Source organism: Lutra lutra, chromosome 15 (genome assembly GCF_902655055.1).
Source record: "Lutra lutra chromosome 15, mLutLut1.2, whole genome shotgun sequence".
Lineage (NCBI taxonomy): Eukaryota > Metazoa > Chordata > Mammalia > Carnivora > Mustelidae > Lutra > Lutra lutra.
Window position 1 is genome coordinate 1031338 of NC_062292.1, and position 20932 is coordinate 1052269.

Consider the following 20932-nt stretch of genomic DNA (forward strand, 5'->3'; position numbering starts at 1 on the left):
AGAAACAGGGACCAGACCGTGCCCTCCCAAGCTCCCCTGCAGCCCCAGGAGTCTCCAGGCATTACGCTCGGCGGCCAGGCTTACCAGCAGGAGTAGGAACATCTCTTGCTGTAGCGACAGCAGTAAAACTGCCACTCCCGGTCCAGCACAGACTCAAAGTAGCGGCTCTGGAAGCCGGCCACCAGCCCATTGTTGGAGCATGTCTGGTACCTGGAGAGAAGGGAACAAGTGAGCGAATGGCAAGGACACCACGACCCCAGCTCCCGCAGCTCCCGCAGCTCCCGAGCCAGCCCACGCTTTGACGACCTAGATTCCTGGCAATTCGTGCCTCTGTTTTTGGCGGGGGGGGGGGGGGGGGGCGCAGAGGGAGAGAGAATCTTAAGCAGGCTCCACACCCAGCGTGCAGCCCGACACGGGGCGCAGTCTCGGGACCCTGAGAGCACGACTGGAGCCAAAATCAAGGGTCGGATGCTTAAGCGACCGGGCCATGCAGGTGCCCCAGTTTTTCCACTGTAATGCAGATGACAAAGACTTTGCTGTACTTGTAGAAATAACATATGGTCACCATTACAACTCAGATGACTCAGAGTATTTCCACTGAAGGAAACGGGGGAGCCTGGCTCCTGAGAGACGTCGATGAACTTATACTTACAAGAATGCATGCACAGATGGACAGAGAAGCATCTTTTACAAAAGAACACAACGTTATTCCTGCCACTTGAAACAGAAAACCCTTTATTTTATTTGAGTTTAAAATAAGAAGACGACAAAGGGAAACAATGAATCGATGAACTTTAAACAACGTTTCTCTTGCTCAAGGTAGAGCCCAGTTTGCACGGGACACTCATTCACTCAAGCCCTTGCGCCCCCAAAGCCCAGGTGGGCACGGACGGCATAGATGGCACATCGTATGGGGCACCCGTGGGAAGCTAGACCACATGCCCGGGTTCTCAGCACTTAGCGGGGTCTTCTTCCCACCCGCTAGACTGTATGTTGTCAGGGTGGGCTGGTTTGGAGTTATCCCCAGTGCCCACGGTGGGTCCCAGCACACGGCACACTCCTTCCAGGGTGGTGACAGGCCAACTGACTGCCTCAAGTTCCCTGTAGGGACCTTTTTCCTGTCTTAGATGCTCTGTTCTATTTCTTCAAAGAAGGCAAACCCTCCTCTCTGGTCCACAGACCCTCCCTCTTTCTTTCTAGCTGCTTTGATGAGGCCTCTGGGCGTTGGCCCTGTCATCGTCACGGCACCTTCCTAAGTAAGTTTGGCTGTGGACACTACGACCATTTCTTCCCTTGTTCCTCCTCCATGACTGCTTTCTCCGGGCTCTGGCCCAAATCCCACCAGTGCCCGAAGGCTGCCACTTTCTGCTGGATAATGGGGATGTTCTGTCCACCCGGCCTTGGGGGGGATGGGATCTCTCACAAGTCCTTCTGAAACCAGCCATCAGGTTCTCTGTGTTTCCCACCTCCCAGCCACTGGTCAAGCTCGCGCTCACGAGCGGAGCAGGATGGTGTCTACGTGTCATGGCGTGACGGTTCCGGAACACAGCCCCATTTCCCAAGTACAGATAAGTTCCCAGAAAATACAGCAGATAAAGTAAGAATAAGGAAACTGGAATTGTTGTCTCCCTCCTGCTGATCAGAGAGAAGGACCTTGCAGAGACACAAACTATAAAACCAATGATGGTTTCTTTGTAATTGCTGGAAACGACCCCGTGGATTTGACGAAACTGGTATTAAATATACTTCCTGTCTCTGAGCGGAAGGCATCTGACCTTTTCATCCATTTATTACGCATTTACTCATTCATGCATAGCTACACTCAAACATGCACGTATTTGTCCATCCGCTCCACACACTTTACCCGGATGTCCTTCTGCACCAGTCACCACACGACCGTGTTGAGGGCACCAAGGAGTGGCTTGATGTTGGGCAGCCTCGCGTCTCAGCTGTACTTGCCTGTCCCTGGGATGTGTTAGAGGTTCTGGCGGACCCCAGACACAGGGATGGGAGATCAGGAATGCAGGTTAAACTGTGTGTTGAGACCCGAGCCCCTGACCCACTAACCTTCTTTGCTCTAACATTGCTCACGGCTCATCGGGAGTCGTGCCACTTTGGAAAACACCTGCCCCACTTGGGACTGTGATTGGAAAGGATGCTCGGGTCTGGGGCAGTGTGTAGTCCAAGACAGCCTGTCACATCCTCCTTCTAGCAGTGCGAGTGAGAGCCGTTCAAGAGGGAGCACCGGAAGTTGTAAAGGGCTTCTGCCATCCTCCTTCTTACTGTCACACCAATTCTGGTTTCCTCCAAAATAGTCCTTTCGAGACCGAGCCAGGCTGCGGTTTCCCTGTGGCTGTTGTTCCACTGTCTGGGTTTGTCCTGTGGGGACAGTGTTCCCCGGGGGGGAGTCCCCTTAAGTAAACATCAGTGTAGCAAGATAAGCTGAGCTGTTTCACGGGGTATAACCCCAGCTCCATGAATTCCCTCTGGCTGTGAGCCAGGCAGCTGGCCCCTGACCCTGTGCGGGAGTGTGTGTGTCACTCCCTCGCACACCACCTTCGATGACGCTGTCATGAAGACCAGAGAACCGGGCGGAGCTCCCCTCCTGCTCCTGTCCCGTGGCCTCCCCTTCTGGGAGAGCGAGCGCGCACGGAGTTTGGGAAGGCATGTGGTCAACGCAGGAAGTCACTCCGTCCAGAACCGGACTTTTGCCAGAGCACCTTGTCACACTCGTGTGGGGCTCAGTGAGCGGAATGGCTAAGAGCGTGGACGGTGCTGCTGGCCCAAGCTGCAGTCACCGCTGGCTGTCGTCTTGGGTGTAGGCTTTATACTCCGTACTGGCCTCAGTTTTCTCTTGTGTAGAATGGGCATAATAATAGCGCACAGTCGTTTAAGTTACTGAGACGACGCACATGACTCCTGGTGCTCGATGCGGCATTTATGAGTGTCACCTGCTTTCATTTCGTCCGCTCGACAGCTGCGACTGTGAAAGCTGGGCCAGAGCTGCCTGGTTCCACATCTCCAGTCGGAGCAAAGCTGGTGGACTCCAGTGTGGCCCTGAGCTGATCGCCGGCATGAAGCTCCCGGAGGTGGGCTGGGGAGCTGCCGGCACACGCCCGCGGCAGCGCACATATGTGAGTAGATGGTGAAGACCTTAAGAGGAAAGGCAGCTCCGTCCTCAGGTTGAACCCCCCTCGGTGCCCCGCACGGCAGCTCTAGCAGGTGTCTGACAGGAGAGTGGACGGACGGGGGCCTGGTCAGGCGTCTGCCGTCCCCAGGGGCACAGGTGACACGGGAGAGCCCCCGCTCCGATCCAGAAAGGGCCCTGCCGCTCCCCCCAGAAGTTTCCAGGACGCAGAGTGACTGAAGCTCTCCCCACATCACCTTCTCCCTCAGGAACCAAGCCTGCTCCATGCCTGTCCCTTCCGATCACCATTTTGTAAAAACTCCTTATTGGACCAGACTTGCTAGCGCACGTGGCCACAAGCGGTAGGACCGCAACCAAGGGGGCCGGCAGGAGCGAAGAGGGCGAGGGCGGCCGTGAGCAGGGGGGCCATGGGGCCGCAGCCGGGGGCCGGCATCGGTGAAGCGACTCAGACTCTGTTTTTAAGAAGGGGCGGGTGGCGAGAAGACAGGCCGAAGCCTCCGCCCCACGTCTCGGGGCCGCTTGGCGCTCCTGCGCGACCCGGCCGAGCCATGGCACTGGTGCCCGCAGAACCGAGTCCCGGGCGCTGACTCCCTGGGCCACTGCGCCCCAGCCGAGCGCAGATGCTCCCGCTCCCCGCCCTTCGGAAGCTGAAGGCTCATTTGTTTCACAAACACGGTCGTTGTGGGCCCTGCTCCACCAGACGAAGAAACCTTCTAGAAGGCGGGTCACAGGCAGCTAGTAGCCCTCCCCTGACAGCACGTGGGTACCTGCTCCGAGAGGGCGGCCTCCCGTCAAGGAAGCGGCAGGCTGGGTCCCACCCGCGCCCTGTCCTTGCCACGTTGTGGAGCCTCACCGGAGCCCCATCTCGGGGAAACCGGGAGAGCAGGACCCAGACGCAGTTTCTTCTGAGGCCGAATCTCTACACGTGAGCTATTGGGGCACAGAGTTGTGTCAAGACCGTCCTCTGCTTCCAGCTCATCCCCTGGCCAGGGTTTCTCTGTCTCCTGGAGTCCTCCTTGGGTCCGGGCTGTCCATCAGGCCAAGCGACGGAGGCTAGGACCGGCGGGGATGCCCATGTCTGGTCTGGCTGGTGAGCTCTTCTGTGGGGTTTTAGTCCCTCCTCACAGTCTCGGCTGGTTTGGGCCCAAACTTACAAAAAGTCCAAGCTCTTACGGCGACGGGTCTGTTGTAGGACAGGGTAAAGCAGCACCCTCTGGGTCAAGCTTCCACAGTCACATCGAGTGGGCTGGGGGGCGTTGTGCGTTCTCTCTCCTGCAGTCCTGCAGACGTGCGCTGCGCTCCAGGCCCGTCAGCCGGTCTCCATCCGGCCAGCAGGGGTGGAGTAAGAGCCACTGGGGGACACCATGTGACACAGCCTCCTTTACTCTCCCCAGTTTTCCTCCCAATCCAGCTTGATGAGGGCTTAAGTTCCGCCAAGAGAGACTCATTATTTTAGAATAAAGTTTTGATGCCTCTTAATTCTCTTTTCCCCAGAATAAGCCTAACTCAAAAGCATTTAGAACACAGTCCACAGGGTTTCAGAATGTTCATTAAAGCTTCTAGCAAACACTCATCGGAACTACTCTCTGCCTGGTTCTGTGCTTGGCCTGGTACCTGCTCACACCTGCCACGGCAATATGGGTGTCGGAGGGAAGGAGATTGGCACCACAGCCAGAGAAGAGAAGAGAGAGACCGAGTGCGGACTTTGGGCAGGCAAGTGGCAAGGGGAAGCGGCAAGAGGCAGTCTGGGGGCAAGGCGTGCCAGTGCCGTTTCTGGAGGTAACTTCCGCCGCACAGGGGGGACATGAGCGCTCGGCCTGAAGCGCGCGGCGCCACCCGCCTCTGAGGAAGACTCTCCTGTCTTCTCTGCGTCTGGTTTCGAGTCCACCTGCCTGTCTACCAGGTTTCCAGACGGTGATGCACAAGGACCTGCTGAGTAGCTTCTCTGGATGAAAGAAAAAAACAGCAGGACAGAGGAGAAAAACATGTTCTCCCCAAAATACAAACTCCTGCCCCATTTTGGAAAAATGTGACCAGTAGAGACGATCCCAAAGGCATCCGAGAAGATCCAGATGATCTTATGTGACGTATTAATGTCCTGAGGTCCGTTATGGCTTGAGAGCAAGCCCAGGTCAGGTGGGGATCTCAGGCTCGGGACAGGAGCCCACGGAGATCAATTATCACATTTGCTAACCCAGAGATCAAGCAGTGCTTCAACATCACTGAAAATGTGAGCGATATTCACGACACTCATAATGCACGCTTAAATCTTCACAGATCGTAACTGAACTACACATCCCTAAGCAAAATGGTACCACCAGGGGCCGTTGTAATGGACCAATTTACATTTCATCTCCAGCTTTTAAATGGACTGTGATATCTGAGTTTAGTTTCCACAGAGCGGTCACGAGAGTAGAAACAAGTAACCCTTGTCAGGGACCTGCCACGCCGCGCCCGGTGTGTGCTCCACGCCATAACCCCCGTTCATTATTTCAGTCACCAAAACCGTCTCATGGCACAGGCTTGCCTAGCCAGTTCCCGCCGCCACCGGTGTGCGACCTTAAGGAAACGTGGATTTGAGACATTATGTGACCCTCTCAAGGACACACTGCCGGTAACGCCTAGATGTTATGTCACTTACTTCCGTCTTTGTGGAGGTAGAAACGGGCTTGGGAAGATGACACAGCTTGCCTCAGCGGTAGTAGGGTGACATTTGGAGCACTGTCCTGTTTGGCTGCAAAAATCATCTTTCCATTACTTTAAGAGGAAGACCTCGTAACTCTGGGGACCTCTTATTTAAGGAGAAGATTATGTCTGGCAGGCACGTCCGCAGAGGCAAACCCTCTGCGGGATTAGTGAACATTTGCCATCCTTATGAGCACAGCCAAGAGCCATTTTTGCCAAACTCGAGTTCCCCCAGACAACTGATTCCTAGGACTTAGAAGAAGGGTGACTGTGATGGGGAGTTGGCAAGAATCCCTCAGCGGCCATCACCCTTCTCCCACACTCGCCTTCTTGCCCTCAGAAGTCACTCTTCTGGGGCTGCGATATTTTCTTGAGCCTGGCTTTGTCCAAGAACAGAAACGAAGCCAACCTTTCCCATCGGCCAGCAGCACTGGGGCATCGAAATGTCTGGCTTGGGGCCTCTCCCTCTGCTGCTCACCCGCTCCCAGCGGCCAAGCGTCCCGATGCTCTGAGCCACACTCCCTCCTCTGCCAACCCGGGGTATAGAGGTGCCTCCTCCCTGAAGCACCGTGAAGATCAAGTAGGACTAGACTGCGAGTGACTCAAGGCCACAGACCACATGCCATTCGTCCTCACGCTCCGGGAGTCTGGCAAAATCTGTGATAATAAGCATCTTGTAGTGAGTGAATGAGCAAAGGAGCGTATGTTTATAAACCAGCCCGCACCACAGGGACTAGGCCTAGGGTGATAGCACCACATGGAACGCACCTGTTTCAGGGGTTTCTCCGTTGCCGACTCCCTGGGCCTTCACTCCTCCTCCGTGATGCGAGGATGCTGCCGCGACTGACTCTCAGGCCTCTCCTGGGCTTAGCTTCTTTGGTTCCACTGCTGTTTGCCTTTAAACTACCAGTGTGGGTCCTTGTTTTTAAAAATCCTTTTAGAGGGGCACCTGGGTGGCTCAGTGGGTTAAACCTCTGCCTTCGGCTCGGGTCATGGTCCCGGGGTCCTGGGATCGAGCCCTGCATCGGGCTCTCTGCTGAGCAGAGAGCCCGCTTCCTCCTCTCTCTCTGCCTGCCTCTCTGCTTACTTGTGATCTCTGTCAGATAAATAAATAAAATCTTTAAAAAAAATTAAAAAAAAATAAAAATCCTTTTAGATTGAAGTAATCTTAGATGCACAGAAGAGTTGTCCCCTGACCTTATCTCTCAGAACTCCTAGATCCGCGCCGAGGAGTTGTGATCGCTGCAAACGTAAGCGCCAGACCTCATCTGGGTTTCCTGTTTCCTCACGAATGTCTTTTTCTGTGTGTGCGTGCGTCTGCGTGTGTGCGTGCGTGTGTGCGTGCGTGCGTGTGTGTGCGTGTGCACCGAGATCCACACCAGAATGTGGCATTCGGCCCATGTGGTTTTTGAGATAAAGAGCTCACGATTGTACTTTTGAACGTTTACCGGGACAGTAAGATTTGGGGATCGTGGAGATCCAATAATGAATTCATCGGAGGTAAGTGAGTCCGACGTCCTCTATGCACATTTCAGAGAACCTCAGGGAGTCTCAGGGCGACCAACACAACTAGCCAGAATGCGAGGCCAACAGTAAAGCCGGGCCCTATAAGCAACAGGACACCGAGAGCCGAAACTACGAACAAACGGTTTCCCGCAGGCGCATCTGCGGGCTTCTTTGCTGGGCGTGGTGTGGACACTGGCTGGGTTGAACCGCTCTAAGCACTGGCTAGTCTGATGTAGGGGTGCGGCTGCGTTTAGTGGTCCTACTATGCGCCGCATGCTCCGGGCCCTGGGGAATATTCTGGGCCGTGTCAAATAAGACAGAGTCCCTTCCTCTGTAAAGCTTGTTTGAAGGAGACGGACAGGCCACAAACACCGGTCTGGTAATGACGGGGCCTCCGCAGCAAACGCAAAGCAGGTCGGGGAGTAGAGGGTGGGAAGCCTGGGTTTGGACAAGGTGGTCTGAGACTCAGAGGAGGCGGCACTGTGGGCCCTGAGGGCTCAGAACCGTGAATCCGGGGGGTCACTCACACGACCCAGCGCCTGGTCTCAGGGAGGGTCAGATTATGGAAACCCGAGCTCCCGTCCTCTGTTCTCTGCTTCACGGTGACCTTCATGCTAACCCGGTGCTGGGGGTTTCCTTCTCTTCTCTGCCACATGGCTTGTCTCTGACGACTTCATAAATCTCAGGTGTCAGCCTCAACAGAAGCTGCCATTTAAAAACACCTTCCCGAGTTTCTCTGAAGCCCAGGGACCCCGGGAACGGGAGAGGAAAGCAGGTGCCCACAGCCGTTCCTTTGAATTCGGTCTCCACGTAGCCCGGCTCGCCCCGGACCAGCCACGAGCACTTCCGGATGCACGAAACCACAGACCGCAGGCCACGGGCTGCGCCGTTCACTTGGGAGTCCTGTCCGCTGCTCCTGCACGGGGACCCCTGCCCTGGTGGCCGCCACACCTTCCCTTCTTCAAGACCGAGGACTCGGGTGCTCAGGACCACAGGGCTAGGATGGGATGGAAACTGGGGTGTCCTGACCCGGGTGTCCTGACTCTAAGGCCAGAGCTCCCTCTGCCATGCGACAGCTCAGCCTCACCCACCAATCCCAGCTGTGTTTGCCCCACGCAGGACCCACATGCCCCATAGCCTGCGCCACATCACGTGAGAGAAGATTCCCGGAGAACAACCAGACAGGCCCTCAAATGCCAGAGCGGTGCTTCTGGGCTCCGGGGGCCAGCTGGTGCGCTCCAGAGTCCGGCACCTGAAGAGGTGGTTTTCTCCTGAGAAACTGTAGCCAACGGCAGGGTTACGAGCCGCTCAGCCATGCTCAACACCCCTTTCATTTATTATTTATTTTTAAAGATTTCATTTATTTGAGAGAGAGAGAGTGAGCGGGGTAGAGAGAGACTCTGAAGCAGATTCCGGGCTGAGCGCGGAGCCTGGCCCAGGGGGTCGATCCCACAATGGCAGGATCACGACCTGAGCTAAAGCCGAGAGTCCGACCCTTAACAGACCGAGCCACCGGCCGCCCCGTGGAGCACATTTTACGTCTGTGCTTCCATTCACAAGCGCCTTTGCGGGTCCTGTGTCCTGTTGTCAGATCGGCACCTGAGCTCCTCTCCCTCCTGAAGCAGACCCGCAAGGGGACCCCGGGACGGGACCGAGCCAGAGTCCCGGAGCCGCAGCTCTGCCCCCAGAGCAGATCTCAAGCCCAGGGCGAGTGGGACGGCTCGTCGGCTGAGGAGCAAATCCTTTCCTTCCAGACTTTTCACTGAGACCGGAGTCAAAACTCAAACCAATAATCATCTAAAAAGCGTTTTTGTGGTCATTGGTATCAGACCTGGGGCAGTAGAGTTTTACTGTAAAGGAACCGTTTTTCATGTTTGGGCATTTTTTACTCTGTGATTAGCAGAGTAGGAGGCAGCAGAGGGTGGAAAGGGAGAAGGAAAACCGTTGAGTCAGCACAGCCCAAATGTGGGGGAAGGGGGGAGAGTGGTCTCGTCTGTCAGCCTCTCCCTCGACTCCCGCCGGCCAAACAGAATCACATCGCGTCCACTCCCTTCCTCTTTCACTTTTCTTCCAGCAGCCTGGGAGCTCCGGACACAGCGGGCGCAAGCTGGCACGTTTCAGACTAAACACCAGCTGCCTTCTCTCCCAGCAGGGAGACGCAAGGGTCAGAGCGCGAGAGAAATCCAAGTGCACTCTCGGGGCCAGACGAGCGTGGGCTACGGCGGCTGTGGATTCTTCTGAGGTCATGCAGCGTGACACTGACTTTCCACATGAGGTTTGAGCCCAGGGAGTTGAACCCCTGGAGCAAGGTCACATGGTCTTGGAGTCTGGACCCGAATGCAGGCCTTCTGACTCAGAGCCCAGAAATCATCTCCGAGCGCCGTTTTCCCACACGGCTCTGAAAAGGGGCATTAGAGGGGGCACCGCGCAGACAGCAGCCCCTGCTGGGAGGACCAGGCCGAGCCGTGGGCCTGGCTGTGGGCGTCGCAGAGGCCAGGGGTGGGGGCGGGGGACGGGACTCCTATCAGAGGAGTCTGGGTCATTAAATCCACTGAACAGAGACAGTCGGGCGGACAACGAAGGCCCAGGAAAGGGCCACACTTGCTGCTGCGTGTTTGACCTGCGCCCCGCCCGCCCCCGAGCTGGCTGGGCCCCTCCTCCGTCACGGTCACCACGCCAGCCCCACTCCTGCAGGCTCAGCTTCCTCTGCGACCTCGTAGCTCCCGTCCCCGGGGGGACGCCCTTCCCTGGGTCCAGCGCCGGCCCCTGGCCCACAGCAGGGGGGCAGCAGGCGGTCACGTTTCTCGTCGCCGCGGCCGAGCTCATGCACTTCGGGGTTAAGACGCTCTGGATCGGAATCCGGTCTCTGCCACTTGCTGGCTGAGGGGACCCCTGGGCCTGCAGACCGCAGTCTGGCTGCGCAGAATGACTTAGGATTTGTTCTGAGCGCTGAGCGGGTAACGGCGCCAGCCCGGGGTAAGCCCTCCCCGAACCGCGGCCGTTGGGACGACTCAGAAGTCCCCTCTCTTGCCGGCCCCTCCACACGCGTGTCAGCGCCTGTCCCTCTCGGTGTGTCGTCATGGTGCGGTCTGCTGGCTGCGTGATCCCCCAGTTTGACCACCCCCAACCCGCTCTCCGCCACGTGCTTCTGGAACCCTCAGAGAGCCCTGCTCTGCAGCCTGGACCAGCCTCCCCCAACCCCCTCCCTCACCTCAGCCCCCGGGCCCTGCCCTCCCCCGCAGCTGCCTGCAGCCAGTAGCGCTAGGACGGGTCCTGACCAAGCTCCGGGCCGGGACAGTCACACCACAGCAAAGCCCCAGCCTGGACCACTTCACACCACTGACTGTGGCAGAGTCCATTCGGGAGAGAACAGCACTTCTCCCTAGAAGTCTTTAGGAAACTGTTCTCTGGCAGTGAAACCCACTTCAAATTCACAGAGAGGAGGATCTCAGCTCTTACAACCCAGAGAGCATGTTTTTACTGGGGCAACAAAGACTTAAGTCCCCTTCTCTTTGCCTCAGCTTCTTTGTCCCGTTGTTCACTGTCCCCACACTCCCTCAGACCAATACCGTCGTAAAACAGTAAATAAGTTACTGCCAAATGAAAACGCCATTTGGACATCACAACAATGTTAAATTGTTGTCTTTAAAGTGTCTTAGGGGCGCCTGGGTGGCTCAGTGGGTTAAGGCTCTGCCTTCGGCTCAGGTCATGATCTCGGGGTCCTGGGATCGAGCCCCACATCGGGCTCTCTGCTCAGCGGGGAGCCTGCTTCCTCCTCTCTCTCTGCCTGCCTCTCTGCCTACTTGTGATCTCTGTCTGTCAAATAAATAAAGTCTTTAAGAAAAAGAAATTTGTAAAGTGTCAATTTCTGTGCTTATCTTTTTGTAGGCTGGGAAACATTTCGCAGACCCATGGCCGTCCCTGGACCAGACTGAGAGGAGGACTTGATTCTGGAAGGAACAGAACCTCAGAGGAGCCCATCCGCTGTGGGCACTCCCCATCCTGGGTTTCTGTCTGTCCTGAAGGCTACTGGGCAGCAGGCTTGCCCCCCAGAGAATGAGTTCCCGGCCCCCATCCCTAGAGGCTGGGGTCGAGGTGCCCCCAGGGGAGGGATGGCTACCGCGGCCGTCCCCCCAGCCGCGCGCAGGCTGCCCTTACCACTCCATTCCGGCTCTGTTGATCTCCTCCCACCAGCACTCCGTGGGCTCCCCGAGGCTCTGCGGCGTGGGCATGCAGGCGTAGTTCCACTGTCGGTCCGAGCCCTCTTTCTTGTTGAAGATGCTCCTCACGGCCACCACCACCTGCCCGTGGGGACACTGGTAGCTGAAGCCCTGCCGGTTCAGGTTCACCCACCCGTCGTCGCTGTAGTCGTGGTACTGCTGGTACGGGTACCCGTAGTCCCCGTACTGGCCCCAGGCCACGGTGACCAGGGGCAGAAGCAGGCAGAGCACAGTGAGGTCCATGCTGCCGGGCGTGGGCAAGCACTGTCACCCGGGGCCGCTGGGCTGACCGTTTTATGCAGCGGCCGCCGACATGTGGCCAGCAGATGTGGGTGAACGGGCTCCAGCTGCTCTGTGTCATGGTTCAGGCAAGACTCTGGCGTGGAGATCCCTGCCGCAAGTCCACCAGCTCATTTTAAGGTGGAATTCTAGGAAAATGTAAGGAACGTGCAAATGAAAGAAACACCCTGGAAAGAGACCAGCTCTGCAGACAGATGATACCGGCAAATGCTTCACCCGCGCGGAGGGCTCCCCTCCCCCAGCAAGCCCCTCCTGTGTTCTCCCAACTCGCCTTCCGGGACCCCCAGACTCCCGGAGGGATTCCAGAACACCAAAGTTGTGGTGTGGAGGGAAGGAGTCATTATGATTTCTGCAGGGCGAGGTGCCTGGTTTCTTTTAGGTTCTTAGCCCGCTGTCTCTTGACCGTCAGTGTACGGACGGCGTGACGGCTTGCAAGGCTGCTCTGGGAACTGTCAAGTCACACATGGAGGTGCTATGGGCCCCAGGGAGGGGACGTTCAGGATGATCTCTGCCCTTGAGGCTCCTCCTAAGCTGCTGGATGGGAACTGGCCACATTTACAAGCTGCGCTCTGCTCCCAAGTGTGTAGTGAGTTTAATCTGAATCATCTGAATTCGTCCTTCAGAGTTTTTGTTTTCCCCCATGTTCGTGGTTTTCTTTGAAGTATAATGTACAGAAAATAAAATTCATCTTTAAAAAGAAAGATTTTATTTGACAGAAAGGAGAGAGAGAGAGAGCACAAGCAGAGGGAGCGGCAGCCAGACTCCCCGCTGAGCAGCGAGCCCGATGTGGGGCTCGAACCCAGGACCCTAGGATCATGACCTGAGCCAAGGGCAGATGCTTGACCGATGGAGCCACCCAGGTGCCCCTGAAATTCATCTTTTAAAATATTTAGCATACAGTCATTTAACCAGTACCATAACTGAGACATAGAACAGGTCCACCAACCCCCACCCCCCAGATTCCACTTATACCCCTTGATAGCCAAATCTTCCCCAACACTCTGTTCCTGGGAATCCCTGATCTACTCTGTCACTACAGTTTTGCTATTTCCAGAATCCCCAGTAAATGCAGTCGTACCTCAGTGGTCTTTTGTGTCTGACTCCTTTCCCTGAGAATAGTGCTTTCAAGGGACGCCTGAGGGCTCAGTCGGTTAGGTGTCTGCCTTCAGGTCAGGTCATGACCTCAGGGTCCTGGGATCGAATCCTGCATTGGGCTCTTTGCTCAGCAGGGAGCCTGCTTCTCCCTCTGCCTGCGTGTCCCCTTGCTTGTGCCTGTGCTCGCTCTCTCTCTCTATCCCTACCAGAAAATTGCCATTTTTCTTTACTTTAACCATTTTAATAGGGTAATGGGTTTCTAGTGGTATTTCAGTGAGGTTTTGATCTGCATTTCTCTAATGACTGAGGATTTTGAACATTTTTTCATGTGTTTATCAGCCACTGTATGTCTTCTCGGTGATTTAGCTGTTCAGATCTTTTGAGCCCCCTGGGTGTCTCCCGGTGCACAGTGTATCTCATTTTTCATCAGTGTTGTCCTTAAAGAAGTTTCTTTAAATGATCTCTTCGGCCCCCTGTGAAGCTTGTTAAAATGCAGATTCCTGGGCTCCACCCCGGAACCCAGTCAACCATAGCCTCACAGGGGATGCCCAGGTACCACAGCTAAAAACAGTTTACCAGGTGATTCTTGTTCAAACCAAGTTAAAGAACCACTTTCCTAAAGGAATGTGGAGCTGGGGGAAAAGAAATCACGCTATAAATCCTAAATCCCACGTCCGACCCACAGCACATTTACCAGATGGCATTCAGGCTAGATTAATCACGAGGACCTTGGAGGAGAAAGAACATCCCACACAGGAGGAAAGCAGGTGTGTGTGCGTGTGTGTGTTTTGGGCGTGCAGCCTGCTCTGAGGTTATGGTTACCAAAGGGAGAGGAAGAGGCTCTGGGCTGAACAGGGAAAGGAGCCTCGGTTTTGTTTCCAGCATCATCTTTTCTCACCATTTCATCCCTAAGTAACTGCTCACCACTGGCCGCTGGGGTCCTCCAAGGTGACCTTAGGGCGACACCTTTGGTTTTTAACATGCTGGAGCAATCGTTCTCAAGCTTGTCAAAACTCAGCACTCAAGAATTACCTGGGGAGCTTGTGAAACAGACCAGGGTCTCAGCCTCATCCTAGACCACCCAGACCAGAAGCTTTTGAGCAGGGCCCCAGCTCCTGTATGAGTCTCACATGCAGCCAGCTTTGAGAACCACTACCAGAGAGGATCGAGCGACTGACTGATTGATCGGTTTTCCTCCACCCTTTCCCCTAGAGGTTTTAAATTATAGCCTCCTGCTGCTCAGAGGTCTCTCCTGCATTCTGGGTATGACGTCTCAGTAATCCTAACCCTTGAAGAACTCCCAGAGGCAACGCAAGCCCTCGAAGCACTTATCTTGACGGTACATTCATTTCCCAACCATTCCAGGGCCTGCCTGTTCCCTCTTCTGGGCAGACTCTCTTGTCTTGCTACTCAGAGACACCGGCTAGACTCCCTCCGACGTGCAGAAGTAAACATCTTAATAGTTTAGGCCAGTCTGGGTGTCGAATCCCGTTACGTGGAGCTGAAAGTGTCCCAACTTACGCGATGGCTCGGGGGATTCCAGAAACTGCTGAGGGCTTTGAGCTGCTGGAGGTCTTCCACAGAGAATGGTCTTCCAGAGCGGACATTAGGAACCTGTTAGACCCGTGTGCACGTTACCGTGCACTTTCAACTAGGGAATCTTATCTCTCTCACAACCTTATAACGTCTACCAGCGAGGCGACATTGGGTTCATTTCCAGATGAGGGATCAGAGGCCAGGGGGCATTTTGGCTCTGATCTCTAGAGCTGGGAGGGTCCAACCTGCCGGTAGCTCAGGCCCATCCTGGGATTCCTTTCCTTATTCTGTCAGAACTGCAGTCACGGACTGTACGTCAGCACTTAGAACGAGCTGCCACACAAAGTACTCATGAGGTCATGAGTGCTACTGAAGTCCATCTGAGTCCAAATCATTCGTTCTATTCCAGAGCCCACACAGGAGTGACTGGACTATCTCATTTCCTAGTAGTAATGAACCCGAGCTATTCTGGAGAGACTCAGCCAATGAGCTTTCCAAAGCCTGGATGATGAGGATGAGGATGAGTCACCTTCTTCTCCTCCTTCTTCTTCTTCCTCCGGCTCCTTCTCACAGCTTTGCTGACCTACAGCTCACATACCACACGATTCGTCAGTTAAGCCACATAAGTCCACGGCTCCTGGCATAATCACATTGTACCACCATCACCACAGCCAGTTTTTGAGCACTTTTGTCACCCAACAAGAACTCCTGTACTCATTAGCAGTGACTCCGTTTCTCGCCACCCGTGAACCCCGGGGAACCACTAATCTACGTTCTGTCTCTACAGATTTGTCTAACCTGGACACTTCATGTGGACAGAATCCTGTGGTCTTTTTTGACTGTTCTGCCACTTAGTGTAACAGTTTTCAAGCTCCATCCCTGTTGCATCATGTGTCAGGACTTCATTTCTTTTTGTTGCCGGATGACATTCCACGGTGTGGGCATCCCGCAAGCTATTTGGCCACTCATAGCTTGGTGGACATTTGGGTTGTTTCCACCTTTTGGCTATTGCCAACAATGTTGTTATGAACATCCACATGCAAGTCTTTGAGGGACCATAGGTTTTCATTTTCTTGGATATACATCCAGGAGTGGAACTGCTGGGGTGTAGAATAACTCCGTGTTTAACTTTTTGAGGAACTGCCAGTCTGCTTTGCAACACAGTCGAACCACCAGCAGTGTGCAAGGTGTTCCAATTTCTCTACGTCTTCACCAAGACTTTTAGTAGGTCTGGCTTCTCCGGAAAGCTGTGGAAAGCCACAGCCACTCTGGTGACACTTTTTGGGGTCTGGATCCACTCCAATCTGGTAGCTTCCTCAAAGATGTAATTCCTTCTTGAGAAAGGCTGAGTATACTCTTTTGGCCTGATGTCAGTGGGGAGCCCCCAGAATGATCCTGGAATCAACTTAGCCCTCTGAGTGAGTTATTTTTACACTTTCTGGATTGGAACAGATCTCGTTGCACGTTGGCAAGAAAAACAGTGTGTACTCATGGTGTCACTCTCGAGCAGACCGAATCCACTGCAGTATTCTGGTAAGACCTGTTGGCTCCATGGACAAGCTATGGGGAAGGCAGAAGTCATAGCTCACTGTGGTGCTTGGATGAAGGCGATTGCCCCAGATGAGCAAGCAGACACTTAGCCTGAAATATTGGCTGGAAATTATGGGAAGATTCTGTTTTTGCACACTTTCTTTTTTCCCCTTTTAACTACTGCCTATAACCGGGATGTAGCTGCAGCTCTCTGTACAAGATCTTTGCACACATACTGTGAGGAACTCCATGCCACATGTCTGCCCCAGAAAGAACAGTTTCTTTCCCATCCGTGTTCTCTTCCCAGAAAGAACACTTTCCAGCTTCAGAGTTTAGCTGAGGAAGGTCTTAAATAGCCTCTGTGTTCCCAGGCTTTCCTTTTGTCCCTCCAGCTCGCCACTCTTTGCATGACCCACTGATTTCCTAAGATCTGTGGGGCCCCCACCATTCTGCCACTTGGAGGCGAGCCCTGCGAGCTCCCAGTGAGGTTGAAGATGCTTGCATTGGAGGCAGTGGGAGAAAGAGTGAGAACCAAGGTTAATGAGAGGGGAGGGGGACGGTCAGGAGCGGGTAGAGCACAGAGCACCTACTGTTGCTGGGACCTCTGCTGTGACTTTACGTGCGATTGGCCAGTTCGTCTTCCCATAGTTCAGGATCATCATTTTATGGCTGGAGAAAATGAGGCTGAGAGGGGATTGGTAACGCACCCCAATTTTTACAGATGGCACAAGGCACAAAGGGGGCTTGATTTCATCAGTCTGTTTATTCTAATGATCCGATTCTATTATCCCAAGTCCCAAAAGGTCATGACGGGACTTCAGAGCTGGGACAGATGATCCTGAAATGAGCAGAGATGCTTGGCATCCACATATTTGGGTCAAAATCCTGGTTCTACAAAGTAAACTAAAGGACTAAACCAGTTTTCCGACTTTGGCACTAGAGAGCTTTGGGCCAGGTAACTCTCTGCTGTCCTGAATGCCGCAGGATGTTGCCAGCATCTCTGGTCTCTGTCACTCGCTACACGCCAGCAGCACCTCCCTTCCCCACGATGTGACAATCAAGAATGCCTGCAGACATTGCTAAACATCTGGGGGACAGAATCCTTTCCGGTTGAGAACCATGGAGTTAGACAAAACCTGTTTGATGATCTGTAAGATGGGGGATGACCACAGGACCTGCCCCTCTCCCCGCCATGAGATTGCTGTGACCAGATAACGCAAGACCGGATAATGGTCTTGCAAAGCCTTTGTGGATTGCAAAGCTTGCCCCAAATGTAGGTTGTCATTATCCCTCAGAGAAACACTAGCCACTGGAGCAGAGGGGCTCGTCATGCCAAGCAGTGGAATGAGTGCCTGACTCTGCCAGCAGCCCAGTACTCCTGAGCATGTGAGGGCCAGGAGGAACTCGTTTGCGAATGGTGAAGCCAGGAATGCATGTTTTACCACCCAAGGGCTTCAGTGCTCCACACTGGTGAGTGCGGGTGGCAGAGGCCACCGAGAGAGTGAGTTTGCAGATGTCAGGAGGACAGGGCTGGGCACTAGAGGCAGAGAGGGAGGGAGGAGAATTCGGGAGGTCTGGGAGCAAGAGGCAGAAGGAGGAGGAGGCTTCATGGTAGAGAAGGAGGTCTTAAGTGATGTCACTCCAAGCCGAAGTTCCTAGTTTCAAAGTGGCTTTACGACTGCTCAGACCTGGTATAAACCATGCCACCCAGCAGGGAGAAGGCCCCCAGTACCTATTTATTCTCTTCTACTTGCTCCAACGAGAATCCGCGCACCTTTGCATTGATGGAGGTGGTGAAGGGGGCTTCACCAGTCCTCTTACCGCCTTTGAAATGGAGGCTTGGGGAGGTTGAGTCCTGTCCGAGGTTACAGACATACTGAGTGACGGCGTGTGGATATAAACCTGTGCCTCCCGGTTCCACGTGGGGGGGAAGCACCCTGCCTCACTCTGACCACCCAGCGAGCCCTGCCAGGTGTCTCAGGGCGCTGCCGGACGGTCAGAGGCCCATGAACCTGACTTGCATGGAAGTGAGGCAGCCCATTCTAGAGTGTTCTGGAAGATCCACGTACACACGTTTGCCACGCCCTGTCCTCTGACCACTCTGACGGCCGTGGCGCTGGGTTTGGGCAGCAGAAGTAGCCTCCCTGCACGGCCCTTCTCCTCAGAGGAGACAGCATTCCCACTGTCTCTGCCAGGGGCTACCCCAGCACCGCTGTCTCCCGCTTCCTCTGGTCACACAGGCTACCCTCCCGTTAGGATCCGTGCCCTTGACGCACTGCGGCAACTACACCCTTGGACTTCCGTTGGGTGTTGGTCAGTCCCTTCGCCTCTGGCTTTGGGTGCTGGCCGCGGTCACCGAGGAAGACCACGGCCTTCCCCAGGCCTAGGACACGCGTCCGCCGCAAATCAGCGATTCCGGGTGAGTCCGCAGACTGCGGCGTCACGGCGGGCGAGGGACGCGCTGAAGTCAGCTCTGCCGAAGCAGCGGCCCTGGAGACGGGCCCAGACCCGTGTTTGCAGCGAGCTCTCCCCGGTGACCTTTATGCACCCCAGTGTCTGGAACGGCAGGCCACGGTGCATCTGCACGCCCTGAGTCTGCGTTCTTCCCGCACGCGGCCGCGCCGGGCAAGTCTCCTCGGCCAAGAACCCAGCCACCGTGCGAGTCCGGCTGTGGCCTCCGCGCCCACGGGCGGTGTGCAGGGCTCCGCGCTGGGACCCCCTTGTGTGGAGCCCCGACTCCCGCCCTCCACGCAGACAGTGACGGAGCAGAAGGGAGAACGGCGGCTCTGCCCGCCTCCCGGCCCCGCAACAGTCTGCGGCGGAGCCGACCAGGGCCGCTCGCCCTCCCGCTGTTTGAGGGCCGCCGTGCCCGCCGCCGGACTAAGTCGGCTCCATCCACCTTGGGCCTCACCTGAGGGGAAGCAGCGGCAGAGCCACAGCGTTCCTGCCGTGTGCGCGCGCGGGTGTGCGTGTGGGTGCGCGCGGGTGTGCATGCGCGCGCAGGTGTGCGGGTGTGCGCACGCGCGGGTGTGCGTGTGGGTGCGCGCGCAGGTGTGTGCGTGTGTGCGCACGCGCGGGTGTGCGTGTGGGTGCGCGCGCAGGTGTGCTCGCACACGCACAATCACACATCCACGCACGCGGCGTACTTTGGATCTGTCGTGGAAATTAGGGCAATAAATACGAGGGAAGCGCTGGCGCAGAGTCGGGCGCCCCATAACGGAGACTTGTCACTTTGCAAGACGTGTCGCGTTCTAGGTGTCTTCTGTTGTCCGCCCGGTGCGGGGATGACACGGCCGCACGGACGGGCCTTTCACTCCCGCTCCCGGGGGCTGGGCCAGTGCGGCACCGCGGACGCCGGAGGGTGAGAGGAGCCGCGCGTCACCAACTCCTCGGGCTCCCGCCTGACGGCCCCGGTGGGCAGCGGCCGCCTTCGTCTCCTTGACGCCTGGGCTTGTGCCGGCCGCTCCCGCTTCCGAGGCTTCGGGTCACCTCGGCCCTTCCGCCGCCACTTCAGGCCGGAGCGGTCCGCGCCTTCCAGCCGCCGCTGGCCCCGAGGGGCTCCGTCTCGACCCCGCTCCGCCCGCGGCTCTCCGGTGAGTTCTCTCCGGCCGCGCCTCCGGCTTCCCGCCAGGACGCGGCTGATGGAAGCGAGACCCGGCTGGACCCAGCGCGAGACCCCGAACCGGGAACGGGAACCGGGAACGGCCCCCGCATGGGCGCGCGTCCCGCGGCGGTGCTGCGAGCTGCTCCCGCGGAAAGGACGTGCGCGGCAGCCGCGGGTCAGGAAGCGTCGCGCGGTCCCTCCTCCGGGTGAAGGCGGCCTGACGTCCCCCGCGGTTCCTCCGTCCCCGACTCTGACACGGCTACGACCCAGGGCCCACCCTTGAGACCTGCTCCCTTCGCGAGGTCAGAGATGGATCTCGTCCTTGACGACACGCTTTCCCTCCCTTCGGTTTGTCCTTCTGTGCGGGAGTCGGGCTTCCCACCAGGCAGGCTGTGCCCCGGAGACCGTCCCGAGCACAGGGCGGCGGCATCTGCGGACCCGCGCACTTGCCGCGGCACGTTGACGGCGCAGAATGTTCACACTCGCTCTAGTGCGTGTCCCCTTCGCGCTCAGGACGCCCCGCCACGGTGGTGCGGGGGGAGCTTGCCTGAGGTCACTCCGGGCAAGCCTGTGCGAACCCAGAGCTCGCGCTCCCGGAACGACCGCGCGCTCTGGACGGTAACCGGACCGCGGAGGGCACAGGACGTGCAGCTTCCGGGGCTGCCCTCGGAGCGCGGCGGGGCCGGAGTCCGCAGGGAGCTTCCCGGCTCCCTGCCCAGAGGCTGCGCCCTCGTCCTGCTTCTGCTCAACTTCTCCGCTCCGCCCGGCTCAAGTCGGCTTCCTGGGAGGACCTCTCGAGCGCTTAGACTCCAACGACTCCCATCTCGCTCCCACTACGCGGTGTGCAGCGCCCATCACCGTCACCTCTCCGTCTTCATTCGTGTCATTTTGGGTGACGTCTGACCTCTCCTGTGGGACTGTCGCCGCTCCAGCAGGGTGAGTTCTGTGCGCGGGTTAACCCCTGGTGTTTCTGCAAGACTAGCCCCGTGTCTGGCACACTGCGGGCTTCGACAAGTGTCTATCCTCTGTTTCTTGGACAGAAATCAGAAGATTGGATCGAATGCTCCCAAAGGCCTTTGACCTTATAAATACCTTTAAGAGCAAGGGTGACTTCTTTTTGTCTGATGTCTCCTAAGATACCAAATTCAAATCAAGGCACAGCTCAGAAATTGTGGTTTTTCTGATTCTTGCTGTCTGAGGATATCCAGGTAGCTGCTGTTGGCCCAGCAGGATGGCTGGCGGGCTGCAGGGGCTGCCGCATTCGGGGGGTGTGAGCCGACATCTTCTTGCAGGGAGGGGTGAACTAGG

General features: G+C 56.3%; 1 protein-coding gene across 1 annotated transcript in view; it reads right to left on the reverse strand.

Annotated features, from left to right (window-relative positions):
- DPT (dermatopontin) overlaps positions 1–11833 on the reverse strand; it is a 33580-nt gene extending 21747 nt beyond the window's left edge. Inside the window, exons 1-2 of the mRNA XM_047705415.1 lie at positions 11498–11833; positions 85–210 (exon numbers count right to left, since the gene is read on the reverse strand). Of these exons, the coding sequence (XP_047561371.1) occupies positions 85–210; positions 11498–11802 (431 nt within the window). The 5' untranslated portion in view covers positions 11803–11833. The remainder of the gene's footprint in view (positions 1–84; positions 211–11497) is intronic.
- Positions 11834–20932: the final 9099 nt, after the last annotated feature.